General features: G+C 41.3%; 1 protein-coding gene across 1 annotated transcript in view; it reads right to left on the minus strand.

The window, feature by feature from the left end:
- OGA (O-GlcNAcase) overlaps positions 1-11,169 on the minus strand; it is a 29,433-nt gene extending 18,264 nt beyond the window's left edge. Inside the window, exons 1-6 of the mRNA XM_037159363.2 lie at positions 10,568-11,169; positions 6,694-6,745; positions 5,704-5,801; positions 3,888-4,018; positions 2,512-2,683; positions 648-746 (exon numbers count right to left, since the gene is read on the minus strand). Of these exons, the coding sequence (XP_037015258.2) occupies positions 648-746; positions 2,512-2,683; positions 3,888-4,018; positions 5,704-5,801; positions 6,694-6,745; positions 10,568-10,766 (751 nt within the window). The 5' untranslated portion in view covers positions 10,767-11,169. The remainder of the gene's footprint in view (positions 1-647; positions 747-2,511; positions 2,684-3,887; positions 4,019-5,703; positions 5,802-6,693; positions 6,746-10,567) is intronic.
- Between the last annotated feature and the right edge of the window lie 4,592 nt (positions 11,170-15,761).

Consider the following 15,761-nt stretch of genomic DNA (forward strand, 5'->3'; position numbering starts at 1 on the left):
ATCAATAAAATATATTTTAAAAATATGCTAAATGTGAACAATTTTTTTCATTGTATACAGTATACACTTAATTAGACAAACCCCAATTTACCTAAATCCTGGCATGGTTTCTAACCTTAATTCTTAAAAGCTAATACAGTTTGTTGATTACTAGCTGTCTATCTAGCATGAGAGCTTTCATTTTATAAGACAGAACAGTCTTCTGGGGCTGAGATTAATATCCTTTAGCCCAATTACCAATAAACCTATTATTTATCAGTAAATAACATTTAGGTTCACCAGAAATCCTTAAAAATGTTTTTTAATACTAAGTGAAAAATATATTTTGTAAAAGAAAAATTTAAATTTTACTTATGTACCTAATTTATTTATTGAGAGAGGAAAAGAGAAACATTTATTTTTGTTGTTCTACTTATTTATGCATTCCTTGGTTGATTTTTGCATGTGACCAGGGACTGAACTCACAACCTTGGAGTATGGGACAGCACTCCAACCAACTGAGCTATCCAGCCAGAACCGAGAAAGAAAATTTTAATAACAAAGTTTTCTGGTTAAGGGTACTGACCCCTTAAAAAAGTATCCAATTAACCAGAAGAACCAACTTCTCTAGGTCCTAAAGTTTCACTGTATAAATCTTTAAGATTTACCTGTCCAAAGCACCTCAATTCCAGGCAGAAGCTTTTCACCCACAGTCCTCAAATAAGGAGACTGAGACACGTTTGGGTAACAGAAAGTGCCGCAGTATTCTGAGTGCAGGGGGGACAGAAGGAAAATATTAGTGAAATGGTCATCAGTTTTTCAATGAGGAAAAAGATGTCTACCAATTCTAAATTCTTTTCATTCAAATCATAAAAGGCCTCCACGTCATGCCCCAAAGAAAGTAAACTTAGGAAGTTCATTTAACCATTGATTCATTAAAAAAAAAAAAAAATTCAGTTTATAAAATCTGATATTCTTCCTCTAACAATAATACAAATCAATCCTATGATCACTAGAAATTCAAGTTTACTAAACAAATAATTAAAATATTTAGCCTTTTCTAAATAATTCTGAATTGCCTATACGTCTTGAGTTACAATCAGAGGCCAAATAGACTGAACTGATACTGTAACAGAGATTGCAACATTATCCCTACGGCTATTAGTATTCAACTACAACTAAATAATAATTTACACTGAACTAAGTAATCTAATTGAATATCATTTGATTTACTCATGTAGTAGCAGGCCACTAAGATAAGGTCCATGGCTCACAATACTTGAGGCAGACATACACATGAAGTTAAACAAGTTATCTAAAATTTCTTAGGATTTATGTTCCTAAATAAAAAGTCAATTCTTGGGAAAGTTCCTAAAGCTGAATTTTGAGACGAAAACTAAAAGAGACTAAAACATTCTCAATGGAAGGAATGAGCGAAGCTATGTAAATTTGTGTTTTCCTAATTTTCATTTGATAATGTTCATAATATAGTAGTTTCCCCCTTAGCTGCCAGGGTATATGTTCCAAGACCCCCAGCAGATGCCTAAAACCTCGGATGGTACCAAACCCTACAAATACTGTTTTTCCTATACACACATATCCATGATAAAGTTTAACTTAAGAATTAGGCACAGTAACAGACTAACAACTAATAATAAAGAATAACTATAACAATAAACTATAATAAGTGTGAATATGGTCTCTCAAAATAATCTCATTGTACTGTACTCACTTTTTCACTTAAGGGAAGCACTTTATCCCTTGTCTTTGTTATATCTGAACTGCCAGCATCACTACTCTTGTACTCTGGGGCTTTTTAAAAAGATTTTATTTACTTTTAGAGAGAGAAAAAGGGAGGGAGAAACAGAAAGAAACATAAATGTGTGAGATACATTGATCGGTTGCCTCTCACACACACCCAGCTGGGGGCCTGGGGCCATTATTAAGTAAAATGAGGATCAGCTGACCACCAGAGCTGCCATCCCTCCAGTCGCCCCCACAGCTGGACAGCTGGGTTACCAGCAGGCGGGTAACATATCCTATTTTTAACCGTGGCTCACCACAGGTTACCGAAACTGCAGAAATCAAAACATAAACGGTAGGGGACTGCTATATTTCCAGTACCAAGAAATACATAAAATCTTCTGCCTATTCAGTTGTCATTTATTAGGCCCTAAATTTTTCCAGTTCAGGACCTTGAGAAACATCTAGAGAAAGAATTTCTACCTTTATATACCCAAGAGAGAGAAGACAACACAATAAACCCCATACATGGTCCTTTGAAAGTTAATGCACAGGGTTTGGCAGAAGTAACATCTGCTTGAATGAGGATAGTAAGGTAATAATAGGGAGTGTGATAATTTATAGTTTTAATTTTAACATTCTACATAAAACATCACATGGTGTGCTAGGGTGTGATGTTGTTATGTTACAGAATTGCATGCTTATGATTCTGGAATAAAAAGGGGGCATTATTTGTGCTGGACCCTGTATTTCAAGAGTAGATAAATATAAAGCTATTATATACAATACCTGTGGGACAGAAGAGGAAAGTTTCTGGTTCTCCTAGGTACTGATAAATTTCATTTGTGATGGAGACCTGGGCATGAGCAAAAGAACTGAATACCTCTTTGTCTGCTGCACACATATTATGGTCAATATCATCAAAAAGCAAGGCAAATGACCTGCATCCAAACTGAGAAACCTAGGAAAGAAAAAAAGGAATGAGAGGCCTTACCAGCTCATCTTAGAATAAAAAAATACAGGGTTCCAAACATCAAAGCATATACTTAATACTTTTATTTAAAAGTCAGTATTTCCCTTAGTAGGATGTTCAAAGCCAAACCTGCCGTTTTTACATTTTTCTGTGTTAAAAAGCCAAACAGTTTTGGGGTCCACTTTTTTCACTTGGGGTTGAATGCAATATGCCAATTATGTTCCAACAAAGCTTCTACTGAACACTATGGCCTACCTAGCACCTTAGCTACTAATTATAAAAGACCAGTCAGAAAAAATACAAAAACATGGTAAATAAAATTATGACATGAAAAATCCAGATCTGTTCTAGTCCCAAAAGACACCAATGATCCTAATTAATCGCTCTGCACACAAACTTTAACTAGGCCATGATTCAGAAATACCACAGGAGAATTTTATCAAATAGGAAAATAACCTCTTAAAAGCTTATTCATGGAAACTTAACTACCTTAAATTTTTACTAGCCATTTTAATGCCACAAATAACAAACTTTTGCCTAATAAAAATACATACATATTTATACATCAGCGAACATATATACCTACAAATTTACTTTACAAAAAAAGTTGTGTAGCTTTCAGGATAAGTAGAATTTAGAATTCAATCTAGTTCTCCAAAAGCTTACATGTTTACGTACTCCATTTTTCTTCTCACCTTGGGAAACTAATCATTTCCAGACTAAATTATATTTCTTGTCCATGTAACTGAGGGAACTGCTATCTAACAAGTAAAATGCTCTTTTTTCTATAACCTCAGTCACAAATTCAGTCGAGTACCCAACAGTACACAGTTTCTCAAAATGTGGATCTGGACCACTTAGCACAGAATCACCTGGACTCTGCGATAACTGCCCACCCCAAATCAGTGTTAGAATCTCTGGGACTGGAGACTATTAGTTGGCACTCTTTTAAGCACCACTTCTAAGCATTCTTTTAAAGAAGTTCTTATGCAAAATGGAGTTTGAGAAGCGCTGGTACCTCCAGTGAAGTCACTTTAGAAAACAACCCTCTATCAAAAGCATTAAAGTAAGAAATCTGTACAAAAACAAAAAATAGAAATTTGCTCTCCTTTTAACATCATAAAAACAACACGGAGAACATAGTTCCAGGTACTGATTCATGAAAAAATAATGAAAAAGTTAAGAAAGTTACCTGATCCAGTTTGCGTTTCAATGTAGAAACTTCCTTGGGATTAGAAAAGGTGATATCCAATCCAGGTGAGATAGCATAGATGAACTCTATCTCATATTCCCGTGCAGCGGAGATGAGAGTCATAAGTTGTTCTAAAGAACAGAGTCCACATTTTTTGAAAGCAGCACACAGAGAACTAAAAGAACCTCACCTTTCAAATGAAGAGGTCACTTTCTCCAATTCACAGTCTTTCAAGAAAGTCCCTTAATTTCATCAAATTGTCATGTTCAATGTGACAATAAAAGGAGAAATTTTTCTTAAATACCAGGGTTCGGTGATGGCCTGAACATTCCTGACCCCTTATCTTCATAATGACAGAAAAATACTCATCACAAATTTTAAGTTTTTAAAATGTGACAGTTTTCCTAAGTAAACGGAAACACTATTCCATAACAGGATATATCTTCAGATAAGTTTCAGTGGTATCTCAAAATTCTAAGATGACTGTATTTTATTTTGAGTATGGATCACATTCAAGTTCATTACCAGCATCTCCAGAAAAATAATTAAGTTGAAGACACACTTAAATTATATGAAGTAGTAAATAATAATCAATGGAGACGGGGTTAAGTCTTAACTGCTTCTGCATAATTGAAGAAAATTTTCTGTCTTTGGTGCCTCAGCTGGGCTCTGTAACCAAACATCCCATTAGCTACATGTGTATCATTAAATCCCTAGTACAAAAACATATCCCCAATGCACTCAAGTCCCCCCCCAAAGCACCATTTGTCTAATTTACTAGGAGGTTCTGTGATTTATTACTTCCTTACAAATTCACATAACTCCACACAAGAACATACAAAACAAGGAGAATTTATTAAGGTGTCTTTTCACCTCGGTACAGGCACAGACTAGGGTTAGGTCTTCCTTTTTTTTTTTTTTTAAATATATTTTATTTATTTATCTTTAGAGGGGAAGGGAAGGAGAGAGGAAGAGAAACATCAATCTATGGTTGCCTTTCGTGCGTCCCCTGCTGGGAACTGGCCTGCAGGGAACCGGTCTGCAACCCCAGGCATGTGCCCTGACTGGGAATCGAACCTCGATTGTCTGGTTCACAGGCCCGCGCTCAATCCACTGAGCTACACCAGCCAGGGCTTAGGTCTTCCTTTTAAAGACAGGACCATTAAGAATGATCAAGTGGTTAAGACCAAACATACTTGAGCCTAAAGCAAAAGGATCTAAACGCTGATCCTGTCTTTTATTTAAAATTTTGGTATTTTATTCATGGAATTTTTTTTGTTTTGCATTAAGTTAGGTTTTAAAGATCATATAAAATATTATTTATACCAACTTTTTTGTGTTCTATTTTTTAAATTATTTTAATTGCTGTTCAAGTATAGTTTTCTGCCTTTTACCCCCATCCTAGCCCAGGCCCCTAAAAACAACATAAAATATTATTCATCTCACTTTCTGAGTCCCATAAAATCTGCACCTGAGGTGGGTACCTCACTGGCCTGGTGCTAGGCTAGCCCTGCTTCAGCACCGCTTTCACCCAGGGCCCACTGCTCAGACCACTGGCAGAAGTTACAAAGTACAATTTATGACCACAGAACAGACTGATCTGCCAACTGATACTGCACCATGGCTGTGCGCTGTTACTGCTACTCTTTCAATCTACACCAACTCATGTAGTTACCAAAAAGAAAAAAAAGGAAACTATGCACAAAGTAAAAATAGAATACTTAACAAAATTTCTGTACCACTGTATTAAAAATATAGCTGTTTTTTTTTTTTTTCACATATTCGGAAATCTATGGATTAAAAAGAAAAAGATTACCAGCTTCCTCCACTGAATACATCTCTCGCCAAAACATCCTGTGTTTGTAGTCATCCTTTGGGGCATACAAGTATGTATTTAATTCCCATTTCTGAAGCCTTTAGGGGAAAGAAAATTACACATGTATAAACAGGTAGCATGCATAGGCTATAAATCTCAATTTTTTCCTTTCCTTTTTTTTAAAAAGAAAAGATTTTCTGTTTTTATTTTTAGAGAGGAGAAGGGAGAAAGAGAAGAGAAACATCAATGTGTGGTTGCCTCTTGCCTGTCCCCTACTGGGGACCTGGCCCACAACTCAAGGGTGTATCCTGACTGGGAATTAAACTCCCAACTCTCTGGTTCACAGGCAGGCACTCAATCCACTGAGCCACACTAACCAGGGCACGATTTTTTTCTTTTCTTGAAGTATCTCTCTCTTAAAAAGCTAGTAATATTCTGGGGCAATAACTTTTAACCATTTTGTAATCCAGTGGAACTGTAAAAAATACAATAAATATTTTTAGAAAGCATATTAAACAGTCTTAAAACAAAAAACACAACTCTCCCTGGCTGGTGTAGCTCAGTGGATTGAGCGTGGGAACTCTGGATCTGGCTGGGTGGCTCAGTTGATTGGAGCATCATCCCATAAATCAAAGGGTTGCTGGTTCAATGCCAGGTCTGGGTACCTGCCTGGGGATTTATGGGAGGCAACCTTGCATCAATGTTTCTGTTTCTCTGTTCCTCCCTCTCTCTCTCTAGGTGATGATTAAAAAAGAAAAAAGAAAAAAAAAAAAAACCCACACACAACTCTGGGTGAGGCTGGTAAAGCCCAAGACCTATTCAGCTTCCCCAGGAAAGTTTAAAAACCCATGGCTTAAGTGAAGAAGAGGTAAAAGACCAACTTCTGCAACTAAAAAATCATCAAATTGTAACTGGCCTATTATTAGTATTTCTTTAAACAAAAGGCTATGTTAATGATTTAAGATTCTGTGTCATAGAATAACAACTTACCTTCTAAAGAGTTCTTTTCTCTGTTCCATCACCCAAGGTCTTCCATAAAATCCTGTACTCAAAAAAAGAATGAAATTATTTTCAGGTTTCAAAATGTGTTAAACTGTTTGAGAAAAGCAGGTTACAAAACATACATTATAATCCCATTTTGTAAAATATGCACAATATACCAAACCCTGAAGGGCATTTTTAGTAAGTAAACTGTTTGTTTAAGTATCTTTGGATGGTGCTATTATAGGGAGGTTTTTATTCCCTTTATGCTTAAGTAAATTTTCTGATTTTTCTACCATGAACACATTTCTCATATGATAAAGTTATTAGAAAACACACCCTGGTTGGTGTAGCTCAGTGGACTAACCAACAGCCTGCAAATCAAAGGGTCACCAGTTAGATACCCAGTCAGGGCACATACCTGGGTCGCAGGCCAGGTCCCCAGTAGGGGGGCATGCAAGAGGTAACCACACATGGATGATTCTCTCCCTCCCTTCCCCTCTGAAAATAAATAAAAATTTAAGAAAAAGATTATCTCAATCTTACAATGGGGGAAGGGGGGGAAGGGAAGCAAAGTAATCCAAAATGGCTACTAATAAAAATTACATCCTAGAAGAATAGTTAAACTGCTTTTAAAAGAAAAGAGAAGATAAAAAGGCAGGGGGAAAAAATCAACAACCAGAAAAGAATCTGATTGACCCAGTTTTATGATTACATTTTTAAAAGTTCCTGATGTAATAAAACCCCCCAAACCCCATAAACTACATTCACAACAAATTCAGCAGTTGAACTGGCCCAAACAGGAAGCTCTCAAGCAATCTCAATTCCTGAGCAGATGTTTGAACTGAAAGTTCAACTTGACTTGCCCCAGTGTCCAAGGGGACAAAGCGGTGTGGGAAGGGATGGGCATGGTTGGAAAGCACTCCGCAGGAAGCAAACCTGCAGCCAGAGGACTTACGCAGTGGTGTAAGCACGGAACAGGTATTTGGAGCTCACTGTTACGCTATTCCACAGTCGACAACTCACCTAACCTTTATTTTCCACCTCTCATAGTCTAATCATCTACAAGAGATAACAGCAACCTCTGGGATGTACCATGATACAAAATGCTACATATGCACGCACACACACACCTACCTAAGAGACTAACCTAAAACCAAAATTTATGAAGTGTATTAAGTTCCAATCTCTAAACAAGATGGTTACTCTGCACTACAAACAAGGAAGATAACAGACCAAAGAAAAATTCATTACATACCAATATATGAAACTGAGCATTTTCAACTGACAATTCAATGTTACCCTCCTACGGGTGATTACCCTCTTACGGTGATCTTGCCTAAAATAATAAGTAAATTAAGGCTTTCCCAGAACACTAAGCATTATCATTTTTATCTCAAAGAGGTATGCATTAAACGTCCCTGTAAAGTTATTTCAATATAAAAAAGAAACATTTTTTAAGCATCTAATGTTTTAATTGGAAAATTAGAAACCTACCTCTGCTCTTTGAGAGTCTGGTTGGTTTCGAGTCAACAGCACCACAAAGAGGAAGCAGTGCTGTTTACACAGAAGGTAAAAACCAACAAAGGTTTGGGAGGGAAGGAAAACCAAAAAAGGAATCCTGCAATACCTACAGTATTTCCATCCTCATTCATTCTAGGAAAGGTGCCAACTAACAAATACTGGGGGGGGGGGGGGGGGGGGGCGGGTCGGATCAGTTACTCAGCCAGCAAGAGGAACATAAGAGGGAAAGAGACAGGATTTGTGAATGGGATGAAGGGGGGACAACACAACTCGTAAAAGACAACTCTATTCATTGAGTAATTCTATTTCAATACCATTCCGAAAAACCAACCAACTTATTCAAACCACAACAAGCTTTTATCCATATTTACTGAAGGCAAGTTTCCTCAGACTCACTCCAGTCTAAGATGTCCGTGCCTGCCAGCTGTCTCTGCCAGCACTCCTCCCTCCACATAAAGATCTCTGGTGGGAAAACAGATTTTTCCCCCTACAATCCCCCTGCATTCAAACAAGCCCCAAAATATATAAACAGATAAGTCACACAAAGCAATCATGTTTTCATAAACTTTCACTTCAGTCAAATACGAAGTAGTTTTCCATGGTCTTCCTCTAAATTCTGCAAGTTTTTAACTGCTTCACTCCTTACTGAAAATTATTCTCCACTACGATTTAACTATCTAAAATACAATAACCATCACCCATCTTTCAAATGAATACTTGATGCTAACTAAAGATTGATTTTCAAGATTTTCAACCGGTGTGCTGCAGGTGTTTTTTAAACATGCAACACCTGAGTGTTCAGTCAGAAACACTGACTTTTCCCTTAGATTGTCCAAGTAAAAAATGACAACAGCCAACATAACAGCCACCCAGTGTGAATCAAGATTATACCTATTTTCTTTTGTCAGACCAGCAAAAAATGTATTTTCTGGTGTGCCACAGGATTTTAATAATTGGTTTGTGTGCCATGAGATGAAAAAGCTGAAAATGGCTGCTCTATGCTGGAAAAGCTGAGGCTCTCAACACAGAGGTCAACCTTCTTTCCTTTCCCATATCTTTTGGTAAAAATTTTTAAAGATTTTATTTATTCTAGAAATGGGAAGGGAGGGAGATGGAGGAGAAAAACATCCATGTGCGAGAGATACAGGGACTGGTTGCCTCTCAAACGTCCCCACCAGGCGAGACCTGGCTCCGCAAACCAGGCACGTGCCCTGACTGGGAATCAAACCTGTGACATTTCGGTTTGCAGGCTGGAGCTCAATCCACTAAGCCACACCAGCCAGGGCCCCTTGTGGTTTTTTAACAAACACAAATTTTTATACATTTTTACTCCTATGCATACCATCACATATAGGACAGAATAAAGCAGACGTCTAGGAAACTCTGGATCAGCCAAAATACTTCGGAAAACTCAAATACGTGTTGTACTCGAGGAAACAGTAACAATATAAAGTAACAATGTAACTGATTAATGCTTTCATAAAATACAAAACCAAATACTTGTCTATTCCATTAACAAATTGTCATGCAGGCACGCGAGGGGCAAACACATTGTTTCTCTCCCTCTCTTGCTCCCACCCTTCCCCTCTAAAAATAAATAAAATCTTTTAAAAAAAGTGTCATACAATCTTCTGATCACTGTCCCCAACTACCGAAAAAGTCCATCATTCCTCTTAAATGGAAATGGGAAGGGAGGGAGATCTCAAGGACATTTTTTAAACCTCTTCTGCAATCACTAAATTAAAATTCCGTATCTGATAGAAGAGTCAAAACTTCCTCCCTCAGAGGCAAAGCACAGTAGTTGGCAAAGGGCAATTTTCCAAGCTGCAAATGAATCTTCAAAGGGTGGGGGACAGGGTGGACTGGCCAGCAAAACCCAAAATCCTAAACTAAGAGGAATTAGTACAAATACCAGCCCACCGTACTTCTCTTCACTCCAGGAATACAACAAGCACAACTGTGTGGGGTTTTTCCCCCAGACTGGCAACAGCATCTCTATACACATTTTCCAAATTGAACAGAGACCACCCTAGAGAGAAACACCCCAGGGCACAAACGCACCCATCATACTACTCAGGAGCCCAGCACTTGGCTCCTTACCGCCGCCTCCGCAGGAGAACGCTGGGCTCCGAGCCCAAGGCGGGTGGGGTCAAGCGCAATTGCCAGAGGGGAATTCGACGCCATTTAAGAACAAGAAGGAAGTCTTGCACACGTTCTCGCCTCTCGCCTCGTATTAGCAAGGTCAAATTTCAAATCCAATCCAGTAACAACCTTTAAAAGCAACCCCCCCCCCGCACCGCCGCCACCCTGCACGAGGACAGAACCTGTTAGTACTGGGACGAGGCGGGGGGACGCTCACCTTCCACAACGCCGCACAAGAACCTCCGAGCCCCTCCAGTCGCCCCAGACACTGCTGCTCCTCCAGCCACGGCCGGGTTGTCTTCTCCGGGGGCCGGAGGTGCCGGTGGCTCCAACGATGCACCAGCGGAGGCGGCAGGGCTGGCGTTGAGCTCGTTCTCCCGCTCCTCCAGCGCCGCCTGGCTCTCCTTCTGAACCATCCTCCTCGGCCTCGGTCCGCTGGGCCGCAGGCCCAGAGCCCTGGAGAGGGCCTCGGCTCCAAAAGCTCGCCCCTCCTGCTCCTTCCCTTCCCCCTCGGCCCTTCCCCCACCCCCTCCGCAGGGACCTGAATGCCCGGATGAGAAGGGCGGCGGCACCGGAGCGAGCCCTTTGTCAGCCACTGCCTCAGCCTAAGCTGGGGAGCCGGAAGCCTTAGCTGAGAACGAAGCTGCACCTCTCGTTTCCTGGAGGCAGGTGGCCAAACCTTCTTTTTCGCTCTCAGTTAGCTCCTGTTGCCCTCCCTAGAATCTTAGTCTTCCGCTATTTTCTCCCCCGAAAACCCAAGAACTCTCCTGCCGCTGCCTCTACTGCCAGCTTCCTGTTTATCCGCACTGCGCCTGCGCCGGAGACCGGCTCAGACCGGTCCCCTTAGCCCGCCCCCCCCCCCACCTCCTTCTTTGGGACAGTCTATTGAGCTCATTCGGTAGGGGGAAGAAGAAACGCGAAAAGCAGAGAATGATGAAGACAGTAGGATGTACCATTTATATTCTCCACCCTCCAGAACGAGCCAGGCGCCCTGGGTTGGACCATTACCCGACCTAAAGAAGGGGAGTATGGGAGGAGGCTGCGGAGGGTGGGGCAATTGGGAGAAAGGGGGATAGGGAGATCGAGAAAGAGAGGCGTTTACTCTCTCAATAGGCAGGCGCGGAAATGAAGCCTCTAGTTCTTAAAGACATAAGGAGGAACTGACCTAATTCTATTGAGATTTTTCTAATGGGTTGGCTCATTACGACAACCTCACCCAGGCTCTGTTCTGTGAAGCCAACGCTCCAAGGAGCTCAGCTAACCCGTGTCTTGAATCCTTTCCACTTACACCCAATTCGACGCTAATCCCTTTAAAAAAATTCAATCATTCGTTCCTTCAGCCGACACCAATTGAGCTGGCCTCGTGCTGGGCTCTTGAGGCTCTATGGGTTCACAGAATAGTGGTGGAGACAAGCACACTTCCCCTACGGTGAACCCAAGTGTTGCTGGAACGCAGAGAAGAGACTGATTTAATCCTCTTTGGGGAAGAGCGGTTTTGCCATGGATGGTTTTGCTTTTGAGCTATATGTTAAAGAATGAGTATGAGTTAGCCAGGCTGAATAGTGAGGAAAGGAAAAAACCACTCCAAGCAAAAGGAACAGAGTACAAATGTAGGGAGGGATGAAAAGGCCTGGCTTGTTTGGGAATGGGGAACGTGAAGTGTGAAGAAGTGAAATACTTGGGTGCCGGCATAAACATCATTTCCTTGGGGAAGCCTTCACTGAATCCTAGGTCGTCTTGGATCCCCTTGCTATATGTTCTGTCATACTGCATTTAACATTTATGTTGAGCTTTCTGTCTCAACTTGTGCGGTATAAATGTGAACTGAGCATCTCAGTCTAAGACTTGGTATTGTCCATTTTATTCTTCCATGTCATTCATACTCATCTCTTCCAATGGAAGTCCAACTCACAGCTCCAGAAACTCTTACAGCCCCTCTTCTTTTTAGTCCTGGAGCATTGAGATTGGGGATAAGAGCAAGCATTTTTGTAGGGGACTTCCTGTGATGACAATTGGGGGGTCATACACAGCTTCACTGAATACTGCAATCACTTGGGGAACAGGGTTGGTGGGGTGGGTCATTCCAGCCAACCCCAGCCCTCAGTCTCATGGCATTTTCCTTTTTGCCTCATATCTCACATCTGCTAGCAAGTCAGTAGCCACAATTTCATCTGCTCACCACAGTCCAGACTCTGGGGTCTGTGGCCCAAGCAAGATCCACCTTCCATATCTGTACCTCTCAAACTTAAAGGGCCATTCTTGCCTCACACTTTCTCTCCATACCACACCCACAGTAGGAACCAAAGTTTAACAAGCCTATGATAAATATTTGTGGAATGAATGCAATAGGGCCCTACTCTCAGAGTGCACATTCTAGTTGAGGAAACAGACCATAACAAATTCAAGGACATACATAGGAACTCAGTTTGTGATTAAGTAATATGAAGCAAGGAAATTGAGTGATTTAATTAAAAAGTAACCACAGTAAGAAGGGGCTACTTTAGGTAGAAGAATAAGTAATAATCCAGGTGAGTACTGACAGTAGCTTTGCCTAGGGAACAGCAGTAAAGATAGAGAGGGGCTGCACCTTTGGGGGAATTGGTGAATGACTAAAGGAGAGTAGAGGAGGAGTGAGGGAGAGGAAGACATGAAGACTTAAATTTTGACCTGAGCAACTAGGTGGTTCGTATCATTACTTGAAAAGGGGAAGACTGAGAAGGCATGAATCAAAGCTCCGTTTTTGAACAGGTTAAGTTTATTACTGGCCCCCATAAAGTGTCAAATAGGCAACTGCATAAATGGGTGTGGGAACTCAGACAATTCTGGGGATATAAACTTAGGAGTTCCCTGCATATAGATGGTATTCAAGCCATGGGGTTGAATGCGGTTTGGAGAAGAGGCTCAGGTCTGAGCCATGGAGCCTTCCATTTCAAGTTCCAGTTAAAAAGGATGGGTCTGCAGAGAGGGCTGAGAAGAGGCAGCCAGAAATGTAAGAGGAAAACCAGGAAGTGTAAAGTACTGGAAGGCAGAAAAGGAGGGTGTTAGGAGATGGAGCAGCTGCCAACATTCAGAGTCCAACCATTAGCCAGGAAAAATCACAATGCCAACCCGTTATTTTTTTTGGTTCCCATTTTTGTGCCCTGGCTCTGGGGCACTTCGCTTTTCACTAGAAATTCTCAGCTTTAGACTTCCACTTCCCTTAAACTTGGCCCTACTCTAAAATATAGAGAATGCCCCCATACCTAACCCAGTTACGTACACAAATTCACCATGCTCATTCATCCAATCAAGTAAATTATTGAGTGTCTATTATTTGCCAGGCCTCAAGAGTAGGATGGTGAGGGGGGAAAAAAAACAGTCCAGGCACCAAGGAGCCCTCTGTAGCTTACAGTGTAGCAGAGAAGATGGCTACTCAAACATGCACAGTAGTTACAAACTGAGAAGTGCCATGAACTAATAGCACCGTGAGAGCCCGACACAGTGTCACTCTGTTTAGATATGACATGCACAGCGTCCATCCTTACTGTGCCACAGACCCACTCTGAATAGAGACTTCGGGGACTGGGTCAAGTCTCGATCCTCCTATAAATGTGCCTGTTTCCTCTTCTGTGAGACGGAAGGCTGAAAGGTGTCACAGGGTCTTCACTTAGGGCCCATGGGTGGGCTTAAAGGTTACCAAAATAAATGGAGCCTGGCCGCTTGGCTCAGTTGGTTGGAGCATTATCCTGTACACCAAAAGGTAGTGGGTTTGATTCCTGGTCAGACACATACCTGGGTTGCGGGTTCCATCCCCAGTCAAGGCACATAAGAGGGTGGGGGACATATCGATGTTTCTTTCTCACATTGATGTGACTCGCTCTCTCTAAAATCAATGATCATCTCCTCAGGTGATGATTTAAAATGATAAATGAATGAATAAATGAACGAATGTGCATTTTTTTCTTCCTTCTGGACAGTGGGCCCATATATCTCATCAGATCCTTCAGAGGGACCCAATGAAACCCAAGGGCCTAAAGAGCAGATAACTGTGTGATGCGAGTAGGGTCAGCTGACAAGATGAGGGACCCTGGAAGTAAGTTTCTGTTTCTTGGCAATGTGTACGGTAATGGAAGTAAGAGAATAAGTGCCTCTATGTCATCTTGGAATACGGTTAGTAAATGCTGGAGTTATTTTCTGTAATGTATGTCTGTAAAAACAATCTCACTCAAGACATCCTTGGTTTAGAGCTACAGATTCAGTTGGGTACATTTGCTGGTAGCAGAAAAATTCTGCCTAAAATGGGATTAAACCCCAAGGAAAGGTATAAACTCTAATGTAAAAGACACGACAGGTGATGGAGCTCTAGGCAGGGTCTGTTTCCCCTTCTCAGGGTTCCCCTCTGTCCTCTGTGTGTGGCCATTTGATCAAGTTGGTAGGGAGATGACCATACAAACTTCCAAGCTTAACATCTCTATTTATCACCGTTCCTCGGGGACAGGAGAGAGTGGACTCTTGCAGGAGGAGGTTCGAAGGCAAAATCGAATGCAACGGGAAGCATGATATTCCTTGATTTCAGTCTTGAAACTGAGTTACCTCCAAAGACATCCTATGAATAGTGAAATTCAGTCACCATACAACGGTACCCTAGAGCAGGGGTGTCAGACTCATTTTCACTGGGGGCACATCAGCCTCGAGGTTGCCTTCAAAGGGCTGAAACAATTTTAGGACTGTATACATGTAACTACTCCTTAACTGTTAAGGACTTGAAATTGCATTTGGCCTTTTGAAGGCAACCGTGATGCTGATGTGGCCCTCGGTGAAAGTACATTTGACACCCCTGCCCTAGAGGGAGGGTGGGAGGAACCTACCATTGGTGGCTACCTTTCTAGCAGCAAAACCAAGAAAGGTCCCCCGCCCCCACCCCAGGAAGTGTCTAATACCCTAGTGTCACCTGCTCCATGGTAACCTGCCCTCTGATTCCTCATCATTCTTGGCTGGAATATAGACACAAATGTATGTCCATACTGAAGGCAGGGTTGAGATGTTTGCATAACAAAATTTTCATCAGAAGCTAAAGGGAATTCCACCCTCAAAACAAAACACTTTGAGATTAACCGATGTCTGAAAATTAGAAATTCTTGATTCAACTTGTAATAATGTCTAGACAATGACAGAATAGTCTTTGGGGCATTGATATCCTGTCTCTTTCTTGTCTTCTCTAAGGAGAGAGATTCACATAGGTACTTCTTTACTAAGGTCAGGTAGGTTTCCAGCCCTTTCAGAACCCATGTCTTGGTCTTGTGCCAGGAGCTGGCCACACTATGGGAAAGAGAGGCACTTTCTTTCAGAGCTAAAGGGCTGCAGGTGCATGAGTTAAAGGTTGCGAGGTACCTGTGCGGTAGAAAGGACCAAAAGGCAGAGACAGAAGCCTG

This window comes from Artibeus jamaicensis, unplaced genomic scaffold (assembly GCF_021234435.1).
Source record: "Artibeus jamaicensis isolate MK-2021 breed Jamaican fruit bat unplaced genomic scaffold, CSHL_Jam_final contig_490, whole genome shotgun sequence".
Taxonomy (NCBI): Eukaryota; Metazoa; Chordata; class Mammalia; order Chiroptera; family Phyllostomidae; genus Artibeus; species Artibeus jamaicensis.